The 23,165-nt window shown below is 36.9% G+C and overlaps 1 protein-coding gene across 3 annotated transcripts in view; it reads right to left on the reverse strand.

The window, feature by feature from the left end:
* Positions 1–23,165, reverse strand: part of BICC1 (BicC family RNA binding protein 1) — a 115,575-nt gene that overhangs the window by 58,418 nt on the left and 33,992 nt on the right. For 2 of the 3 annotated variants that reach the window (XM_067299793.1, XM_067299792.1), the window contains exon 3: positions 5,500–5,569. The exons of the other annotated variant lie outside the window; for it this stretch is intronic. In XM_067299793.1, coding sequence (XP_067155894.1) covers positions 5,500–5,569 — 70 coding nt within the window. The remainder of the gene's footprint in view (positions 1–5,499; positions 5,570–23,165) is intronic. 3 annotated transcript variants of the gene reach the window in all.

A 23,165-nucleotide genomic window follows, 5' to 3' on the forward strand; every position in this document is an offset into this window, starting at 1 on the left:
CTAGACTGAGAAAATTAAGCACTCAAAGACTAAATGAAAGATGAGTTGAAAAGCATAAAATGAGATTGCAGTTATATTAGAAAACCTACAGCAAAACAACAAATACCCACGTCACTACACTTGCATGCATGAACAGGGCTGCACAGACTGACTACACATTTTCCCTTCCCTCTTCCCCTCAAAACGTAAAATTCTGCTTTTAATACAATACTGGGAAACAATTAAAAGCTGAATTAAAGGTCTGAAGCAAAAAAGACAGTGATTATACTTTGGCTTACCCTTGAAATCTAAGGCAGTAAGTTGTATACAAGTTTGGCCTTAAATTCACCATAAAGTGACATTACTGTTTAAAAAAAAAAAACTTAAAATTTTAACACAGTGCTTCTTGGAACATACAAAGCTCTTCCCCTACATCAAAATAATGCTTGAACAAACAGTAGCAATATTTCACTTGGTTTTACTTGGTTGAAGTTTTTACTACACCTCTCATTACACAGAAATTAAATTAGTAACCATAATAATGTATTTGATGTAGATCTTTTTCATATTATCTCAGCAGCTTAGGATGCACAGGGGGAAGTATTTGACTCCGATTGCAAGACAGTTCGCAAATGGCAGAAGACAAAATTTAAGGAAAAAGCATGAAACGAAATCAGAGCAAGGAATGCCAGTAGCACCCACTTCTAGTTATTGCTGCCTTCTTCCTATTGTCTTTACTGCCACTATGTTTCCTTCCCTCTTGTCACTCTCCTTAGACATGGATTTGACATGCTAAGTACTTGATCTACCCTTGGCATATATTAATACTTGTTTTGATAATAGAGACCAGTTTGAATAACAAAAATTACTGAAGTTTGAGTTCTAGTGCAGATGAAAGAAGTAGAAGGACAAGTCAGATGAGAAAAAGTAATATGCAAACAGAACAGACTGGATATTCTTTCTTAACCAACTTAAAATGCATCAGCAATACAAAGAGGTGGGGGGGGGAGCCCCAAATCCAGGAATAACAAATGAAACAAGAACAGGTGAAATGAAACAACAGCTCAAGAAAGGAAGAAGAGAACTGAGAGTAGGTAACTTCAGAGGAGACATTAAAAAAGCTAGAGAATGAAATCTGAAGAAAAAGGAAGAGGAATGAAAATATGGGGAGAGCAGGAAAAAAAAGATTAACAGAAGTTGACTAAAAGCAGCCCTTTTTGACAGGGCTGAACTGTCCGAACAGTGCAAGGGATAGAACTATCCCCACTCCGAGCTCAGTTTCCTTTGCGCTTCCCCTTATCAGTTTTTAACCTTCCAAAACTTTCAGTTTTCCAAATCCATCTGAGCAAATTCCTACCTAGTGCCACCAAGTCACCAGCAGCTGAAATGATTCTTCTGCTGGTTGTTAGCCAAGTGTTACTGCAAGATTATCAGCATTCCTAACACGTGTGCACACACGCTCCGCACCCCTGCCCCCTAATTTCTTTATGGCTGCTGAAATGCAAAGACACATACCTATATAGAGAGAAAAAATTAAGACAAGAGAGGTGAGATATATGGATAAAATTTAACCTCATATATACACATTTCCCGAAGTTCCAAGAGCGCCTCAGATCTCCGTAGAGGAGCGCTGCTGCAGAGTAAGGCAGTCTTCGTCTGCCCCCAGTGCTTTTACCCATTATGCCATTACCAGTTCATACAACCACACAGTGAGTCAGATTGAGGACACAGTTTGGCTTAAAAGAGCTAGCAAACAAAAAAGTTATCCAACAAACCAAGGTCTCCACAGTCAGTTTTAAGCTAATCTGGTCCCCGTATGACAACAATGGCACCAGGGGCAACACATGGAAATTTGGCTGGAGAGGAGTGAGAAGGGGACCAAGATCAAGAGCAGGGCAGGAGGACATCCGGGGAAGGGAGAGGGCAATGCTGTTAACTTCAGCCTGCTTTAAAAGTGTTTGCAGAACTACAGCATCCAACCAGGTAGCATTTAGTGATCTATTTTTAACTTTCATATTAAGGAATAAATCTTTTAAAGACAACTAATAGCATTCCTAGGGAACATTAACCACAACAGTGTGGAAAAGTAGTATTGACAGCAAGAGAGGAACGGACAGAGAAGTTTCTGCCTCTGTTTGATGTTTAATTCATTGAACTAAGGAAGATCAGAAACCTATCAAATATCAGCTTTTGGTAGGCCCTAAACTCTACCTCTTACCTCACTCATGCAAAGCAGAGGCACTCAGCTTAGAATATGAGAGCTCTCATTATTTCTGTCATTGGTAGAGAAGAATCAGGCACTACAAAAAACTTCAATTGTTTCACTTCTCTGAAGCCTTAATGTTATCGGATCTCTTTGTCAACATGAAAAAAAATGACTTTCTTGAAAATGTTGTTGGAAAAATTTATTTCTGTTTGTGCATTTTCTAAATGCGTATTTCAAAATACTTTAGCCTGATCATCCCTCATCACTAGAACAAAACCGCAGCATCTGGTGTTCATTCTAGCCAGGAAATTCCTGCTTTGGTCTTTATGAAACTGCTGAGACTTGATAATTGATTTGTGAATTCTAGCCTTTTTAAAGAGATATTTTATCAATTTCATCTTAAAACAGAAATTTTAATTAGCAAATTGTTTAAATTCTGTATATGTTAAATCCAGACATTATTCTTTAATTCAAAGTTTCAGAAAATATTGAGTTATATGTAAGTTTCATAATGGTGATTTTTTATTATTTCACAATCAATTAAAAATTTTTAATCAAAATAATACTAAATAGAAAAAAGAACTTAGCAACTCGCAAGTCATCTACTCTTACTGCTTCAAATTTATCAACAGAGCAATTGTGAAAAATATGAGAAAGATTCTGGGTCTAGTACAGATCTTATGCTTCAGACCCTTACTGACCCTTTCTAATTATAAGCACACGAATGTTGACATTTGTAATAACAAGGTTCAGTACATACTCTCTCATTCTTGAAATAGTATGAATCTCATATTAAAAACTATAGGTACTCTGATTCTTGAAATAGTATTAACAATCTCAAATTAAAAACTGACACAACAGTAAGAAGAACATGACATTAAGCCCTAAATGTTTCATGATAGACTAGACAACACAGCAGAAACAGAGCGCTGCTAGAGATGTCTTCCTACTCATTTTTTCTTGTATTTTGGGAAGAAGACTGTGGATGATCAAAGGCCATAACATACAACTACAGAATATGAAGCCACTGAAACTGCATGCAAACTTTACTGGAAGATTGTATGAAAAATTTGGTATACTTGGTTATGGTAGGATAGAGATACACGGCTGAGGTACAAGCTTGTGAATCAATAACTGTTGCTCCCTCAGTGAGGGACTCCTGATTAGACACTCACTTCCCGCTCCAGAAGACAGGGAAGGAAGAGATCTTCTCAGAGTTCAAGTCAACAGAGAGTTGGCCAGTTATTTGTTACAGACTGTCATCTCAATCACAAAATGTCATTAAGTAAAGCTAGATTATGTTAGGCATTTGAATATTTTCCCCCAAAATTTGCAGCTGTTGAAGCTGCAAATGGAAGGTTACAGAACTGCAGACAATTGACGCCAAATGTAAACAGAATAATAGGGTATTGCATAAACTACATTTTATTTCACCAGAACTAGGAACCTCTAGGTTAAGGGGTTCTTTCTACACATATTGTAACTTACTATCTTAGGTGCATATACAGCTTTCTAGAGCAAAACTGGCCAGAGTAAAAGTCTTTGCTCTCTTCACAGGCATTTGGAACATTTTCTAACAATATAATATATTGCAGAAGTGTCTAGTTTGCAGCCCTTCACTATCTAAAGTTTCTTTTGGCATTAAGACTTTCCAAGATAATCAATTCCCATCGCAGACAAGCTCAGTATGCCCAGCTGTATTATTTTATGCCCCCCCCCAATTGTTATTTTTGTTCTCAGCTCATAACTTTTAGCTGTTTTATTTCCCTTGGTATTCAAATTCATTCTATATACTAGTAGAGCTTCCCCACAAATATAACATTGTTTTCCGAGATCATTAATGAAGAGGTTAAACTAATCTGCACCACTAAGTAGCAATTCAGAATTCTAGCAAGCCATTTCTCTTACCCCTTTCTTCATGGCCTTTCATCCATGTTTTTAATCTTCAGAACCAGGTTAATTTAAATTTGAAGGAAAACAAACAAATGTAGATGCTGCTTTATTTCTTCTCTCCCCTCTCTTAACAAAAGGAAACTCACTCTCTCCTGCCTCAGTTTCCTGAGGAGTTTTAGCTCTCTGTCAACTCACAGCATCTTAGGCAGAAAGAACACAAGCAAAGCAGAGGTTTGCACAAAGACCTTGCAACTCACACCTTACTATAAACATTAGTTCCACAAATAAACACATACATACACAACCCTTGAATTTTTCCATAGTCTGAATTCTTTCCCCATTTTCCACTTCCAAGTGAAAAATAACCTTTTCTACGCAGATGAAAAAAAATATATATACACACCAATTTGTACTTCAAAACCATGTGGTAAAGTACCTGAGAGACCAAATCTCACTTTAAACAATAAAGTGTTACTAATCTGGCACCTTACTAAAGGGATTTTTTTTTCCCCTCATGAGAGTTTCTTTACTTACAAAGGTTATTCTTCACCTCCATCAATACATTCCAAATAAAACACACAGAATTTATTTGGACTTCATAGTTTCTTGGTTTTAATACCTGTGTCTATCAACCTGAACAAAGACACATGCAGTGTTGCAAAACATTTTTAATTTCATTTCTCCTGCAGTAAAGGAATTAAGCATTACATTATGCAGTCATAACAGTTTTTTAAGAACAGAATTAGAAAGCTTATTTCAAATATAGATGCTCACAATTATATACTTGGTACATACTGGTACGTGGTAGGCTGTACATCCAAAAGAGCCACAATTTAACACACATAATAATGGCCATTAGTAGGAACAGCTCTAAGTTTAAGAAACCAAAAAGCAAGCTGGTCTGTCAAGCACACAACAAGTATATATTGTTCTACAGGGGCCTGAACAACTGTATGACATCTTTGTACTTTATAAAAGACTGATCTACGATGTTACCAAAACAACTATCTAGTTTTGGCTACTATAAAGTGAAGAAACCGTTCCATCTGGAGCTAGAAAAAAAATCACCTATACTAAAGATGAAAAGTACAATAATATTGATAGTAAAATATCTGTAGACGTTTAAGCTACTTGAAATGGATTTGTACATCAGGGGTGCGTGTGTACACACACACTTGATTCATATATAAGATATGTGTGTGTGTATATATATATATATATATATATATATATATATATATATAGCTTAGATAAGAATTTCTTGTTGAAGCCGTTATGGAAATCAGAAGACTGAAATGAAAATATTTCAGATGTCCAGTACTGATAAGGTGAATCTAAAGACAGAACTGCTTTTTCAGTTGTTTTAACTACCTTAAGAACTAATCCTTTATAAAAAAAATAATAATAATAATAAAAAATACCTTTTTTCGATTTTGCTCCAATCTTCAACTTTGATGGCCAGGCAATCTGTGTATTTGTTTCTTCCATAATCTGTTAAAAGAAAGTATTTATGCAAAATTAAATTCTTACTATTAAGAGTTCATTTCTGGAAAATGTTTACTGTTTTTAAATCTGTTGACTATTACTACTTTTATATAGCACAAGTCATTAACTTTTGGGGGTTGGCATTTAGAAGAGTTTGTCTGATGACAGGTGGAACTGATTTCTGATGATTCAAGAGAAATCCAAAAAGCAAACCAAGAATGCTGCTCACCAGTTTCCATGAAGTTCAAATGATTGCCACTGGCTACAGCATGCTCTAGGTCCATCTCAGAGGAAATAGAATTTAATGAAAATTCAATGAAAATATTTCTTTAGTTACATGAAAATGCCTTCTAAATAAACCCTATCAAATTTAAGTCAGGTCATTTTGGGTCATCATAAATTAAGATACATCAGGTTGCCTTCAAGGGGTGATTGTTGTTGTTTTGGTTTTAGAGGTCTCTTTGGTTTTTTTCTTTTGTTTTTTTCCTTGCCTCCACTTCACCTGAAGACAGCTCTTCATTCTGAGATACTATCCAGACCTCCAAAGTTTTACTTATTGATTCAGCAGGTCAAACACTATCAGATTTCCACTTATCTGATGCAACACAGTGCACAGTTTATTTGTAAATCTCAAGCTATCCAAACAGGGGGAAAAACCCTACACAGATATATATCTATATAGATATGTATACACACATACACACACATAACTTCCTAAAACCATGTATTAATTTGGCTCAATGTAGAGTTATTCTGTTGCCTTCATTTTAGTGAAGAAGTCCACTAGCCATAGGCATATGCCTTTGAAATTCAGTAACAGCACAGAGTTCTGGTTGATCACTAAAACATTTAGTAATAGTAAGGGAGAAGAAACTGAATGACAGACTTCACAGAAGCGGATCAAAATTCAATTCTACAAAATGCCAGGCACATCTACTGAGGCTGAAGAACTTTTGTTATATACTGGGATCTCAAACCAAAGAAACAAGAAAGACCTGATTGTAATAGACCATTAGGAGATTGTTGTAGGACACCAAGAAAATGCATATATTAAAATAAGCAAATCAGTCCTGCGCTGTATCAGGCAAGGCATTTTTAATAAAGATGTTAGAGAAGGCCCCGATGAAATTTCACCCAGAACATTGTTTGGTTCTGCTCACACATGGATGTCATCTTGTACTGTGTCTAGGCCAAGGCTCTTTACTCCTCTAACAATTCCCATGACTTATTATGTAAGAAGTTAAAAGAGATCAGTTTGTTTAGCTTGATTAAATGTCAGTTACAAGGGGGCTTAGCATCCTAGAGCAATTGGGGATGGAAGGAACCTACTTCCTGCACAAAGCAAGACCAACTCTGAGGTTAGGTCAACTTTGCTGAGGGCCTTGTCCTGTCAAGTTCTCACCATCTCCAAGGATGGAGACTCCACCACCTCACTGGGCAATACTTCAGTGTTCAGCCACCCTCACCAAGAAACTCTTCTCATGTCTACTTGGATTTTTTCTTGCTCACACTTTGGCCATTGCCTCTTGCTCTTTTGCTGTGAACTTCCAAGAGGAGTCTGACTCAGTTCTAACTACCCACTGGGTAGCTGAAAACTGCGATGAGAACCCCCCCCTTCACCTGCTCTCCTCCACACTGAGCAAAGCCCTGCTCTCTCACCCTCTCCTTTACATCAAGTGCTCCAGCCCCCTGACCAACTTGACTCGCTCCAGTTTGTTACGGTCTTTCATATGCTGAGGAGACCACATCTGGACAAAGTACTCCATATACAAAAGCTGTATAAGCTCACAAAAGCTGAATAGATGGGAATAATCACTTCCCTTGATCTGCTTGGTCATACTATTTTAGACAGTCTATCTAAAATACTTTCGCCAAAAGAAGGGCAAAAGACTGTTTAACACAGATATTAACAATAAATTTAGCTGAAAATTAGAAGAAAACTAACCAGAAGATTACTTGATCAGTGGAAGAAGGAAAGACGTAGGAAAGGAGGAAGAAAAAGTTTTTTAGGTGCATCTCTCTTGGTAGGACCAGTTCCTTCCTAAATAAAGAACATTTGTACCACTTTGACAAAAGAACTTAAAATGCACTTGTGCTTAATTATGCTGTTTAATTGCTGTTACAAATGAAAATTAAAAACAAAAAATTGACATTATCAAAAATTTTCAACTCACCAGACAGTGTCAGGGGAAAGGACGGGGAAATAAGCAAGGCAATACATTTTAATATTTATTGTTGTCTGGAACAAGCATAAGCAATAATAAAAGAATATATATTTATACAGTCAAATGTCAAAATAATTAACAAAGTCACTTCCAAGAAAAAGAAGAATACATTAAGAAAACAGCTACAACAGCAATCAATTTTCCAGAGTAGCACAATTCAAGACTAATGCACACATGTCTAAGAACTCCTACATTTTCATCTTTTTCATCCAAATCCCTACTATACCACAACAACTTCTAGATTAGCATATCATGTGGAAAAACTGAAAGTGTCAGTCAGACTTCATTACACTGTATTTTTGACTGGTTTCAGCAACTACAGGATAATAAACTACAGCTGGAATAAGACATTTCCAGAATGGTGAAATTCTACCAGCAACATAAACATTTTTCAGTTTTCCAATCCAGATGTGAAAAAGCTACTTCAGAGAATTCACTTGTGCCTGATACAAAGCTTTGCGCCAAGATTATTCTTAATTGTGCAAAAGACAATGAAATACACAGAAAATAGGAAGGAGTTAGATAAAAGAAGGGAGACATTAAAACAAAAGAATGATGTAGAACTGAGGAAAAAAAACAAGATCCAGCATAAAAGGAACCACAAAAGAAGGCAGAAGAGGACTTAACGTCATTCAAGGTAACGTGTATCTCAAACCCTCATCCTCTCAAAGTTTGGAAACTTCTGTCTTAAAGAAATTAAATCCCCCCCCCCCTTCTCATGCTAATCCAAAGTGAAATTAAAGCCCAGAGAGAGATGCACACACTCTGGGGACCTACAAGAAAGATGCATATGAGATCGTCAAAAGGAGGGAATTAATACTGCAAGTCAATGAGAATTTGTCATCTAATATCCTCAAACTTTGTTGAAAATACAAGGCTAAAAATTTACAACATTAGACCAAAAGGAAGACTCACTTTGGTCACTATAAATACAAATCTGTCACCTATCTTAGGCAGTTAAGCAGAAAGTAATAGTAATAATAATAATAATAAAAAATAAAGTAAATAATAATAAAGTAATAAAAAAAGTGCATTGATTGAAGTACAAAAAAATGCTCACAGAGTGTACTGCCTTTGAAATCTAATCAATAAACTTGAGGATAAATCCCAAATTGATTGCAATCATAGTCTTTTCCACAATTTCAGAAACCACGTATTATACAAAAAAATCACTTTTTGCTGCAGCACTGAATATTTTTCTTTCCCCAGTGAAAAGAATTTCTTTTGCATATACAGCAATCTTGGAGAATTTTGACTGCCTAAAAAGGTTTGCAATGGAAAATAACTTCTGAGAAACTGAGGGTCTCATAGGAACCCTTAAAAGAATTTGAACTGTGTTTCATAAGTCTCACATATACTACAATATCTAAATAGCTCATGAAGTTTCAAGAAAAGAACCAGAACTGCAAAGAGTTGAATTCTGCTTGTTATCAATTACTTTCCTTTTTAACTAATTATTGTTAAAGCAGGAGCATCAAAGCCCAAGGGGAAAATAAATAGCTGAATTTTTACTACAGCCATTAAGCATTTTAAGCTAAACATGATCTTGAAAACTATGCCACAGTAAAAGTCTGCATAATATAGATTGCTCTGTTGCATCACCTTCTAGTTCTACTTTACCATTCTAACTCTGACAGTTCTGAGAGCCAAAACCAGTCTTATATTTTTTTCTTGAAAAAAAAATTGAAATCGTTCCATAAGAACCCTCAAGTGCACGTTGCAATGGAAAACATTTATTTGGGAAAACTCAGTGTTAAGCCACATATCCTGAAAGCAGCAGTTCTTTCAAATGAAGAAAACAAAAGTGCACTTTACATATGATATATGTATACACCTCTATTTTAACTGTACAAATACTTTCACTACAAAGCATTTAGAAAAATTTCAGCCTTGGGATGAGCGAATCAAAGTTCATGATCATCTAGACCGCAGAACCGCAGCTCTGCTTGGGCTTCCCTTCTCTTCATGTAAAGCAATGGGGTTTATATCAACCAGGGCTCTCCCAGCTTGAAGGAGGGGCTGACTCAAAGAAGCAACATTTGGCAGCACACAGTAAATCTCTGAGAACCTGAGAAATCACGAATTTACACCTTCCCTTCTCTCCCTTCCCCTCCCTCCAACAGAAATTGAGAGATTTATGTAGCTAAAAATATATAAGCTAATCTCAGTGGAGAACATATAGAAGATAACAGAAAATACTGGAAGGTACCATGAAGAGAAATGGGATTGCGCCCTGACTCCAAAAAACTGGCTCCAGCTGCAGGTCATCAGGCCTTCAGGAGAAAATTCAGGTTCTAAGGCAGCTGGAGGAAAAGCTTTTGGCCTCCTTGTATTCCAGCTACTCTGGACATACTGGAAAAAGTTATAGTTTAAATACTCTAGGGGGCTTTTACATTAAGACAGTAAAAAGTCATTTTTCCCTAAATTGTAATTTTTGTTTAGATGTTTTGGATGGAAACTGGAATTCACTGAATGCAAAAAGAAAACCAAAACAACTCCTCAGAAACCCACAAGCATTTTAAAACTTGGAGGAAGTATTTTGAACACATTAGATGAAGAACAACCAACCAGCCAGACCTCTTCTCATTTAGAACAAACATGAAACCAAAGCAGTATGAGTCGCAGTTGGTGAAGGAGCTGCCAGCCTTCGGAGTTAGTGCACCCCAGGCTTTCCTGCCTTAGTTCTCAGTCAGGGTGAGAGGAGAGGCAAGATGGATAAGAGGGACCTGAATGTTTTTGCAACTGCCAGGGGGTTTCTGCAATTTTTTTTTTTCTTCAACTTTAGCTTTACCCTCTTTTTTGGTGGCGACAAATTAGCTTCCTTGGTTCAATCTTGTTTAACACAACAGAAAACATGTACCATTTTAATATATATAGTACTTAAATGATGAATAATTGTGTATGCTCAAAACCCTATGAACACCAACTTTAAACTCTACTTTTAGAACAGTTGTATGTTTAATCTCAATCTACATTTAGGAATACCAACACCTATTTTCATAAAACTAGGTTTTGTAGATGAAAAGACCTAAAAAACCTAAAAGACCTAAAAAGCAATGAATTTCTACATCCACTGGTGGGCTTTGTTATCAAGGTACTGTTTTGAACAGCTGAGTTCCTGTCTTCAAAAGACTTTTCCTGGGTTTTCCCCTGTGCGTGTTAGAAACAAACAGAAACACCTACATTTAGATCAACAACATCAACAGAAGAGTTTAGACAGTACTTAAGTCATCACCACTTTAGCCCAAAGGGGTACAAATGGCAACACATAGTACAATCCTATTTGGCTCCTAAAAATTTACACACTTAACCTTGCAAGCCAGTGAGGAAGCCACTCTGGTACTATAGGATCAAAACACAACAAAAAAATACTTTTGCACAAAGACAGACTTGGAAGAATTCAGGGGCTTAAAAAGAAATATCCATTTCCATTTTAGGCAATGTAGCCTCTCCAAGGCACACACGTGTCACAGGACGCACCCGACACTTGCTCCTTCCAGGCTTCAACATATGAACTACTGCAGCAGTACCTTATTTTCAGCCATTAAACAACACCAACGGTGAGACAGCACGTAGCTTCTTTGCTATGTGGAACATTGCAGGGACTACGCTCCATTTCTTAAAAGGAGACTTCAAATCCTGGCAAAAGACCTAGTGATAAAAGCTCAAAGTTTGAAAACTTGTGCAAAATATTTCAGGGGGTGGAGGTGGCGAGCACTAATATTTCAATACAATTCTGGCTATGTTGTAAGCAAGGACCTAAAGTTTCAGTTACAGCAAATGGAGATAATGCAGGTAGCCGACCTCTGCTTTAATTTGGCACCAAGAAGTAAGTTTCAAAGAATTGCCTCCCCAACAAGGGGAACTACCTCCACAATCCTCAAGGCTAAAGGCAAACCTCTTGGTTTTGGGTATCAGAAATGGCCTGTTCATGCAGACAGAAGGAAAAAAAAAAAAAAAAAAAAGCAGCGCACCACAAAGCGTACAATCAAGACAGGGCTCAAACTACCTTCAGAAAGCCTTTAGAGTCAGTGCTAATTCTCAGCTCTATGTTTGCATGTCTTACAAAAAGAGTATTTCCTAATATCAAATCATCTTCCAGCAAGATAAAAGGCATGTCCAAATAAGATGCAACATTTGCAAGCGGCATGAAGTTTAAAACTGAAAGAAGTTTGAGGTAATGCAAACCTAACAAGTCCAGGGAAAAACAAAAATGGGAAAAAGGAGAAAAACTACTCTGAATCAAAAAAAAAATTTTTTTTTTGAAATGAAAAGATAAAATACAGATAGCTGAACTCGCACATTAGCCAAAAAAAATATTTGCAAGGATCAAGTTCTAACTCAAGCAGATATTGGAGAGGAACTGAAAACACAGGATAGACTCTGCTCGTTTGTATTCTGCGTGCGCACCTCCGTGTGAGGACACCTCCAGAGAATTATTCCTGGCAACGTTACCATCTTGAACTTCAGACACAAATGCATCCGCAACTTCAAGATGACTCCTAGTCTCCATTTTAACATAGCATCAATAAATATCCCTTTCTCTACCGTCAAAAAAACAACTACAAAACTCACAGAGCCAGAAACAAGTGCCTCCCAGTATATACATGTATGGTTAAAATTCCTGAAAAGAAGAAAAATTCAAGCATGAAGGTAGGAAAGGGATTGGGAAAGACAGAGGACTGAACAATATTATATACATAAAGGTGATGATAATAGAAATAGACAGACTTGTTTGGTAATCCTGTTTTGAACTTGAATCTCCACCAGGTTAAAAACACTGTAATTAGTGTTCTTTATGGATTACCATAGCTTGCTATGTTCACGGAGGAGTATGTATACTCAAGATAAACATTTCATAAACGACTGCTGAAAGAAAGGTGACTGACTGTTTAGTTACATTACTATGTCCATACCCATTTTTAATTTCTGTTTTCTGGGAACCATTTTTCCCCGAACCTCAAAAAATCGTTGTATCCATTTTACAGGAGAGTAAGACCCAAAGGTGAAAGCTGCTGTGCAAAACAGCAAAGCCAAAAATGAAGTCCGGAAGTAGCAATAGTATAAGAAAAAGCAGTAATATGGTAATGGCCTTTCAAAACTTGACAAGTACGCTTTTCTGTAAGCAAGAAATTTCAATGGCATGATAGCTTTGCTGTTATAAAAATTAAGACTCTTTATGCAGGTCCAAAACACTGTCAAACAGTTGTTCACTAACACTTGTAGGTGGAGAAACCCAGCCAAGCATTATGTTTATGTTCTACTAAGCTACGCAGCCAGAAACGAAGACTCCTGCCATTAATATCCACCCGCGCGTCCCTCAACACACCCGATCGCTGAATTCTAAAGGGCAGCTCTTTGCTTTTCTAAAAGGACATTTTAATTGCTTAATTATTCACAGGAAACACATTGTATAAAGGATAAAATGAAAGACGCTTAAGCAAAAAATCACAATGGCAGTTGAGAATATTAAAATGAATCAACTAAGAAAGCTTCGTAGGAATGGTTTCAAAGGATAAACAAGGCAAGCTTTAAGAGCACAATGACTGCAGGAAGTCTGATTTTTTTTTTTTTTTAAAGCTAAAAAATATCGCAAAGCCAGGTGCCTTACAAAAAGTGTAAGCAAAACGTGATAGTACTGTACTGTCATCTATCATGGGATAGAGATTTTTAAGCACTGGGTTTCTTCCAAATATTTACTGAATTATTCTTCAGGATATAAAATTAATTCAGTAGTTAACTGAAAATACTATGAGGGAAATCAATTCAGAGTAGTCTAAGCATATTTGTTTTACCATAAGATAAACATCATCCTCATATTTTATGCCTGTTAATTCTCCTTTACACCTAAAACAACCTTAAATAAATGGTGAAATTGAGTAGCTGAGATAAAACTGAGATTTAATACTATCTTAATCTCAGCAACAACTGCAGAATGGCTTGTGAACAGACACATATGTTCATTTGAAGTTAGATCCAGATCCTTACCCACCATCATTAAAAAATACACAAAAGCTGCCTGTGATACCAAAATTTTCTTCTAAAATGTCTAGTTTAAGTGCTCCAAATGCTTCAGCTCAATGGAATAGCCACAAAGTGAACTGAGAACTCAACAGGTGCTTCTAAAGCAAGTTGAAGATGAAAATCATAAGCTTAAATGTTGAATACAGGTTTAAGAACCACAATGAAATTTGGTACATTTAAAAATTTGGAGTTTCAGTTGATTAGTGAATTTGTTACAATCTTAACAAAGACATTCTTTGAAAGAAAGAGACAACAAAATAAGTTCATCAGAAATAGTCAGTTTTGCTGTAAAAAGTGCTTGTAGTTAACAAAGCAAAAGTACCAGAATAAAGGGATTAAGAATTGAATTTAGGAAGTCTCAGAAAAATAAAGAGCTAAAATTCAGTATTGTGGGTTTTGCTCATTATAACTTTATAACATTCAAATGAGAATTTTACTTTTGTAAGTGTATGACTAACACTATCCATCTAATGCAGTGTTGGCTGACTGGATGCCTAGTAAAAAACCCACAGAACAGTCAAGTCTCAAAATATTTTGTTTCACAGGCATAAAATGCTCATCTTAGAACTTCTCTGAAAATAGAAGATGTGTTAGTTTAGAGCAGTGAAGGTCCCTTGGTATACACACATTAATACCAGTATAAACAGGTTTACTGCTATAGTTTATTCTAAACATGCAGAACAGTTTGCATAAAATCAGAAAAATGCTTTCAGAAAAAGCAGGACAGCACCTGAGCTAAAGGGTCACAGCAGGCAAGTAAAAATCTAAATGAGCTGATGCTTATTCTTCTAATGCGGAGATGGTAAAGTAGCAATATCTGCAAAGCAAGATGACTAATTCCTGAACAAGAGTTTTGGCAGCAGGAACAGAGCGCAATGGGTGTAGCTGTTACCAGAAGGAGTATTTTATTTAACGGTTGGGGGGAAAACAGGGATGGGAATGGAGAACAAGACACAAAAGGAATTGTGTAAAGTAACCCAGTTATCCAGGCTGTGGACTCAGCCTCTAACATTGGTTATGCCAGAGTACGTGTTTGAGATGCCAGACCCAGAACACATCAATGGCAGGGGATCAAGGACCACCGCGTCTGGCAAGGAAATAGGGGGATGTAAGAAGTTAACAAAAGGAGATGACAAAACTTAGCCCAAAGCTAAGTGCAAGAAAGTGCAAATATGTAGTTCTGCAAGTCTGGCTTGCATTTTGGGTATAGTAAGGAATTCCTACCCCAACAATCCCACCACTCCCATTTATTTAAATTAGGGCTCTATTTTTCCTAACATTTCATGAGAAAGTTCTTTTAAAAATGTTTGGAACAAGTTTTGCAAGGAAGATTTTTGCAATCAACTGAATTCATTACAAAGCATTGCTAATAATTTTACTGTAATAATTCTATAAACATTAGCAAAATACAAATTGCACAAACTCATTCTAAATAAAAATTGAAACAAAGACAAGCAAGAAAAATAGTATTTTAGCTTTCAAACATCACATCTGCAGAGTCCCCAAAGGGAAAGCAGATACTCTGCAACTAATCAAAACAAAAGCACCCAGAGACTTTTTGGTTGGTTGGTTTTGATGTTTTTGTTGTTTATTTTTTTGTTTTTTAGTGCAACAGACTCTCGGCTATAGAAAAATTTGCTAGTTGGTCTACATATGAACTTCAAAACTAGGAGTTCACTGTTTACATTAGATCTATGTCCCTGAAAGAAAGCAGTAAAACTATCCGACTCCACAGTATTGATGCTACCTTTGAGTAAAAGCAAAGGGATATTTCTGAACACCAGTAGTACTAGAGAGTTTGTGTTCTTGTGCAGAAAAAGCATCTCCAACAGACTGGAGACACAGTGAGAATTTAAACTATAAAATCTAGGAACCATTTCTGTAAGTTCCTTCTTCATTGAGGCTGCCTAGACTAATTATGTTTAAATGTAAACATAAAATATGCAGCAAAACCATATACAGGTGAGGAAAAACACTGATGTCCAATTGCATAAGTCTCTCTATAGGAAGGAACAATATGAAAAATGTGGCATCCCTCAGGTGCAAGGAGGTGAATGCCTGCATCTCTCGCAGGGAGCGGAGCAGGAGGAGATCTTTTTATTTTCCCACTGTCAGAAACCCAAACACATTTTTACCAAGTATCTGTACATAACAACTTGGCTAGGCCTTATCCTATAACCCTACCCGTCTAGGAAAAGGGTAATAAAAAAAGATTTTATAGACTATCATATGGGATATCCCATATGGATAAAGTTCAGTATTGATACAAACTGATTTATTTCATGCTTTGATTGGAAGTCATTCAGTGCTTCAGTACTGCAGGAATCTGATCTTTACATATGTAAGTAGTATATTTTTGTTAAATTGATTCATTTTTAATTTTAGATTAAGCTTTAGTAAATGCCAAGGTAACTTTACCAAAAAACTGAGCATTTCAAAAATTTCTAGCTAATCTAGAATCAGGTACAGAAATGTGTCATAAAAAAAACACGCTTCTATTTCCAACACACATTTCTACATAGTTTCATGCCAAACTAAGCAAAGTACTAAAAAAAAAAGTAGCTTTCCTTTAACTTCTCATGTTGAATAATTTTGTGGTTTAGATGAACAGACTGAGACTTATATAAAAAAGCAAGCATGTTGTTGAAAAAGACTATTCCAAAATAATGCTCAAGAAACTTAACATCGTCACTAACTACCTATTCATACCTATTGTTTGAACAGTTACATTACCAAGAATTAAGGCAAGCATGTGCAGGACAAAGACATACTAAAACTAAAATCAGATGACTAATACTACAGGCAATGTATTTATTTAGACATAGTTTTGGTCAATGGCCATCAACTGACAATACTTCAAAAAGCCAATTAACATATTAGAATTAAGGGCAATAAAGGCAGCAGTGTAAACAAAATCAGTTTTACAACTCAAAATTTTAGATTATAAATAAAAGCTCTAAATTAGGAAAAACAGAATTGGGGAACATTACATACATGGATATGGCTTTGGAATTTGTGTCATTCCCTTTCCATTAGGATATTTTTAGTGCAGAGAGAAAGGCAAAGGGTGCAAGAATACATGCATGAACACTTTTTTGTTTGTTTTTATTGTTTTTTTAAACTAAACTTTCACTTTACCTTATATGCCCTGGGAAAGAATATTCTTAAAACAGAGGTCGTCTTTAAGCATGCAAGTATTGCAGTATTATTGCTGCATCTAAAAGCTGCACTAAGTGAACCTTTTGCAACAATAAAAGTCAGAACTTTGTACCTAGTTTACAAATACAGCAAATGAAATTAAGATGGAGAAGATTAAGGATCAAATGTCCATTCCTTTAGAGAAACATTAAAGCCCTTCCTTCACTTGACTTTAATGTTTTGTTAGGCCTGAATGAAAGCATTAATAAATCAGTGGTTGCAGGTAATGTTTTTATTGCAAATAAATGACTGGAGGTATGGTCCAAATGTGAAAGGATTATCTAAGAACATGCAAAAATGGTATCTATTGTGTACAGCACTAATGAATTCTTGGCAAGTAGCAGAAAAACAGGGAAAGTTTATCTGAGAAAGAAGTTACTTAACACTGAAGCCTGTTAGAAACTGATACCTAGCTAACTCATCACTCTAAGCAGAATAAGCAAAACAGGCAGTCTCCTGAATGAGGAATCCAGTGTATGTTATCAATTTGTAACATTCCCATACTCACCTCCTCTTTCCCCATTTTATTTCAGAGGGAGAGGAAAGAGTACAAGCATTTCAGAGGACCGATCTCTCTATTTTAATAAACCATTTCGCTTTCAGAGTGAAAAGGATTAACCACCACAACTAAGACTGCTGTGACAAATTATTCCTTCTCTAACTGTTGCTGTAAGATGCAAGAGAGTCTTGCAGATAACATTAAGTATAGCAGTGAGGTGGCATAAAAGGAGACTTCAGCATCAAGTAAAACTATATGATTCATTCAGAATTCAGTATGAGCCCTAAGCAGTGAAGTAGAGAGCGACTCGCTTAGTAAAGGGAGCTAAATCCGCCCACTGTTTCTGTTCTGGCCCAGGGACTTATTCCCAGCAACCGCAGTGGGGAGTCACCAATTCCAGGACTTCCACACGTGGTGGGCACTCCAAGGAGCAGGTCTATTGGAGAACTTTGACAGCTTTCATACCACAGAAACTCTCAAGATTGTCTCCATTACATCACAAACTATAAAACATTTTAAAGATGATTTAAAGAGATCCTCGTAATTACTGCATTCCCATAACGATTGCTATACCAGAGATACAGTAAGCGCAGTTCTCCACAAGAATGAAGTCTTCCCAGCACTTAGTGTGACTGAACTAAGCAAAACTTTAAGTAAGCATTCTCAATTTACCCTTTTAGAGACGCCAATCCAATCTAAATAGTCTTCTCCTTTACAATGGGTGTGGTTTTGCTAAAAGCGAGACAAGAGTCTTGATCTCACAATTTCTCAATGTTGACAACTACTGAAGTTCTTTCAACTCTAACCCATATTGGCATCTCTAAGCAGTTGCCTTCTCTTCCCAGGAAGAGGAAGCTAGATGTAAATCAGAAGCTCATGCTCACATTCCCATCACTGACTAGCACAGTTGGGTGTTTCAAGCAAATTCTGGAAGTGTATGGGCCTAATATATCCTTGTCACATACTATGAACATAACTTTACATCAAGAGTTTATTTTAATGCCAGGCATTTACTGATCTCTATGCAGGAAAATGGAAGGAGTGGAACCAGTTTCTGCAGTTCACAAACTGCTCCTGTCGTTGAATTTGATACAAAACCCACAACAAAGTATAAATAAGCATGCATCCATCATGTTCATCCAGCAAAACAAATAGCACTGAAAGAAGCCAACAGCTGAGCTGCTGCCATCAGAAAGAAGAATATAGCCTTAGGAAAACCAAATTACAGCTATGCAGTTTGAGAGAAGTCATGGATGAAAACACATGGAAAGCTCTTCAAAAGTTACTACTGAACATGGATTATAATCAGCCTGAGACATCTTAGTCTCAGGTCAATGATTAATATTTATGCCTAAAAGTGCACTGAGCCATTCAAATTTGGAGCTTTACCTACATATTTCGTGTTTAGAGATTAGAAAGGAAGAAAGACCAACTTTCAGCCTGACCTACTGTGGACAGAACAATATACCTCATTTGGTTAAGTCTGGATTTGTATCAAGATATACAATGTATACGTAAAGGTGTTTATGTATATACAAATGCTATATCAATGTAATTCAGTTTTTCAAAAGTTACAAGGTTTGCCCCATGTCAGCCCAACAAATGTTTTGAAAAATGTTACATGTGAGTGAAAATAGAGGATGTTGCAAACAGGGTTTCCTTCCCACCTTCGTTGCTGACACTCAAACAAATAAAAGGTAATGTACATTCATTAAGAACTACTGCATATGGAAGAGGAACTTTACAGAAAGGCGAAAGATTCAGTGAGATACACCTACTGTTTATTTATTCAAATTGAAAACATTTTTTTTTTCCTCATCTCTTATGGCTACTGTTTTTTCCAACCTCTGTATTGGAAAAACAGACAACTTTAACAGATGGTTCCACCAAATATTGCTTCCAAAAGGGCATCAATAGCTTTTAAAGCACTATTCATATAATGAAATAAGAAGCTACTGGTGAAATTTGTGTTACATACAATGCCAGGAAGAAAAAGGAGAAGAGAACCCTAGTCTTCCTTTACATGCATGAGACTATTACAATCAACAGATGAGATTTGGGTACGTACATCTAACATTTTCCATTTGCATCTTTACATTCCCAATGCTTCCAGGCATGATTATATTTCCTTTACTGTATAACACAGCCTATAGTGAAGACACAAGCATAAGCATTTAAACACACATTTTACCTAAGTCCAGTGATAGCTTAAAAATCCTGAATATCTGCAACTGTGTAAAAGAATACTAGTTTCTACAAATACCATTTCTCTGTTAAAAAAAAAAAAAGCAAAACACCCACCCACACCTTGAACATTCAGAAACAATAAATCCCATAAGCACAAATTTACAATTGTCTGGTAGTATGTTGCGGCATTCCACAAAGCCAGATTCTCCAAACTGCAACTCTTGAAAGCCAGGAAAGAGAGCTGAGGAGCTCATTCAGAAACACTCCAAAAACATGACTGACATGTGCATGACTAACACATGCACATGCTGAAGAGCTTACATCTGACTTAGAGTCAAGCACTTGGAACAAACACCACCCTACCTTTTGCACATGCAGTTCCATCTAACCCCACACAACATTCCCATGGCTAAGGTAAGAAGTTTCAAAAGGGAAGGTCATCATTAGCACCAAGATTTGCAAGTGTTAAAAATAAAATAAAAATTAAAAAGGAGAGATGAGGCAAGAGCTAAAAGCAAATGGAAACGATGCACTGAATTCCCCTCTGTCCACACAACCGTCATCTGTTTTGGATTATAAACTTTTCAGGGCAGAGACCCACCACTTTCTTACATTTACATAAAAGTGCCCTGCATATCTATAGTGCTACATAAATTATATGCTCCTTGGAACAATGTCTTGGCTTTGTCTGGGAAGGGCCTTGCTTGCCTATGAGGCATGAACCAGATGTTATGGAACTCAATGGAAAAATTCCACCATCAACTGAAAATGGACTTTGGATCAAGAACAAGCAATAATTTTATATTATGTATTACTCTGATGGAATAAATTAGGACAATAATATATACAGCAAGGTCCATAAGGATCTTTTACTTAAGATAATATGTAACACAACAGCAAAGCGATCCATGCTTATTTAAGATTACCTGTCACAGAACTGCAGAGCAGTGAGCTCTGGAGAGAAAGCCATCACATTATATACCTATTTATTGTTAGAACATTAGCACCTTCCAGGGGTTATGAAAGATCCACGTTAGACCACCTTAGGGTTCTTCGGGAGGGTAGGTGGGATGGAAGCAGTACTAACAAAATATTCAAAGACAGTATGCTCAAGTTCTTCAACTTTTTTAAAGTGACACTACAGAAAAACAGGCAATGGCTGTTTTTCCACTTTCTTATATTTAATTCAGGGGAAGAGGAAGTGGCGCTTCACCACTTGATTCTTTGCCCCCATGACAGTGTGGAAATGGTAGCTCAATTTACCCACTGTAGCCAAGAACTGACCGAAGAACAGTGGCTTATTCTCTAATTCCACTAGCAATAGCAGAACATACCCTTGTTTCTGCTAAAATGCTCTGTGAAGTAATGCATTTAAAACTGTTATTAACTCTCAAAAGTTAGGAGTTGATAGGAGCAGTTCACATCCACTGATAGTCTGCTTGATGATAACAACAGAAAACAGTACGGCTTACTCACATATTTGCAGGCCAGTGAAAGACTTCTTAGCACCAGAAACCTCGTACTAACGTAAGAGAATTCATTCTTTAAAACCACGATTGGTTCATTAGCTGATACCACGTACGGCATCACAACCCCGGGCAGTGCCTGACTGGAAGGCCTGTTGACGGGTACAAGCAAGTCACGAGCAAGTCCTGCGCCTCCTGTGGTGGAGCCACCGACCCGAGGAGTGCTGCCTCCCCTCATCCAAGCACCCACCTGCGAGGCCACCAGCAAGCCATCAGCCCTGTCTCGCTCCCGCCGCAGCCGGCCTCTTCTCTCCTCCTCCTCCTCCGTGACCCTCCTGACATACAGGATGGCCTGCCTGAATCTCTGCCTCATTTCAGCATTTGTATGAGAAAGCCTTCCATCCCACACCCCGCTTCCAGCCCAGGGTAACTTCAGCACGCTGTTTGAGGGCAGTTTGTCGGAAAGTGTCACATGCACTGCGCTGCAAAGCTCTTGGGCAAATGACACCCTCAGCTCTCCATGTTGCTCTTTAACGATGCACTTCCTCTTGCCATGCCACACGCAAGTCTATGCCAACACAGCTCCGAGAAAGCCTCCTTCTAAAGACTATTTTTAAAATGCATTTAGTGTAGCTTCAAAGTCATGCTAAGTTTCTGAAAGCATCCTGCCACCTTGGTTTGCAATGTGTTTCTAATGCCACAAATCCTCCTCCTCACTACACAGCCTGAAACACATGAAGAGATTCCTCACTGTACCGCCAGAAACTCTGCCCCGTTCACTTCACACGAGAAAGGAAAAAGCTTAACCCTGACTAAAGGAAACTGCGCAGACAGAGACAGTGAGTAAGCTATGAGCAACTGTCCAAAAAATTTTTTTTTTTTTGAAAAGAAAACTTGCAAAGACGATCGTTTCCATCTGTTTTTATTAGCTGTAGTATGGTGTGTATGTACACAGAAACTGTAGTCATCTAAAAATAAGCTACCGAGTTGATTCGACACTAGAAAGAACACTAGCCAAAGTGAAGCAACTTTAACCCACCACAGCATCCAAGTCATACCTACATAGTAATTATGCAGATATATGACATAATGTCAGTATAGGCAGATGACACACACTTATTACCAGTATGTTAAGTAGAGAACTCTTATTCACACGCTTAAGTGTTTTAGCACACTTCGTTTTCCTATTAAACTTCTATTTCCTATTAAACAGTATTTTTTGCTATAATATCAACCACTACATAATTGCTGTAAGGTACACTATACTTACAGTAAATACAATAATCAAGTAGCCAGTTACACATATCAAATACATAATCCACTCAGCCACACAGACAGGAAGCATTTTGTGTTTAACTTCAAGACTTATAAGCTGTTTTATTCAGGTGTGAGAAAATGTGTTATAACTAAATGATGTGCTGAAGTATGCATTACTAAAACTTAACTTTGTTGCAGCAAGTGGAAAAAAGTCTCATGCATTTTGATGAAATCCTAAGGAAGAAAAATTGACACATTCTGCTCTATACACACTAATGTTGGAAAGGGAAATACAAGCAGCACATTCCAAAAAGTAACTGTCATTGTCAGTCAAGAACAGTCATAATCTGAAGTCTCCCACTAAGATTATTTGCCCTACAACAAAATCCTTTCTAAAACAGGCGTTTTGGCAGTATACACACTCCCCTTCACTAGCCTCGATCAAAGCATCTGACAAGTGCGTTCCTACCAGATAAAGTATTTTCACATCTAAAAAGAAACTTTTTAGGAATACCACTTCTATTATAAAATACAACCAAAACATGCAAAATACGTCAAAACTGCTTGTTTAACAGACACCCAACCAAAAAGAGTTTCAAGGTCTTTCATTATACAGCAAAGATTGACATTGTCTTCTCTATCATACAGGAAGACAAAACAGCTCATCATTTTTATTTGCATAATGTATGCAGATTTTCATTAAATAACATTTTATACACTATTCCTGAAAAAACATGCTGCTTTGC

Source organism: Apteryx mantelli, chromosome 7, assembly GCF_036417845.1.
Source record: "Apteryx mantelli isolate bAptMan1 chromosome 7, bAptMan1.hap1, whole genome shotgun sequence".
NCBI lineage: Eukaryota > Metazoa > Chordata > Aves > Apterygiformes > Apterygidae > Apteryx > Apteryx mantelli.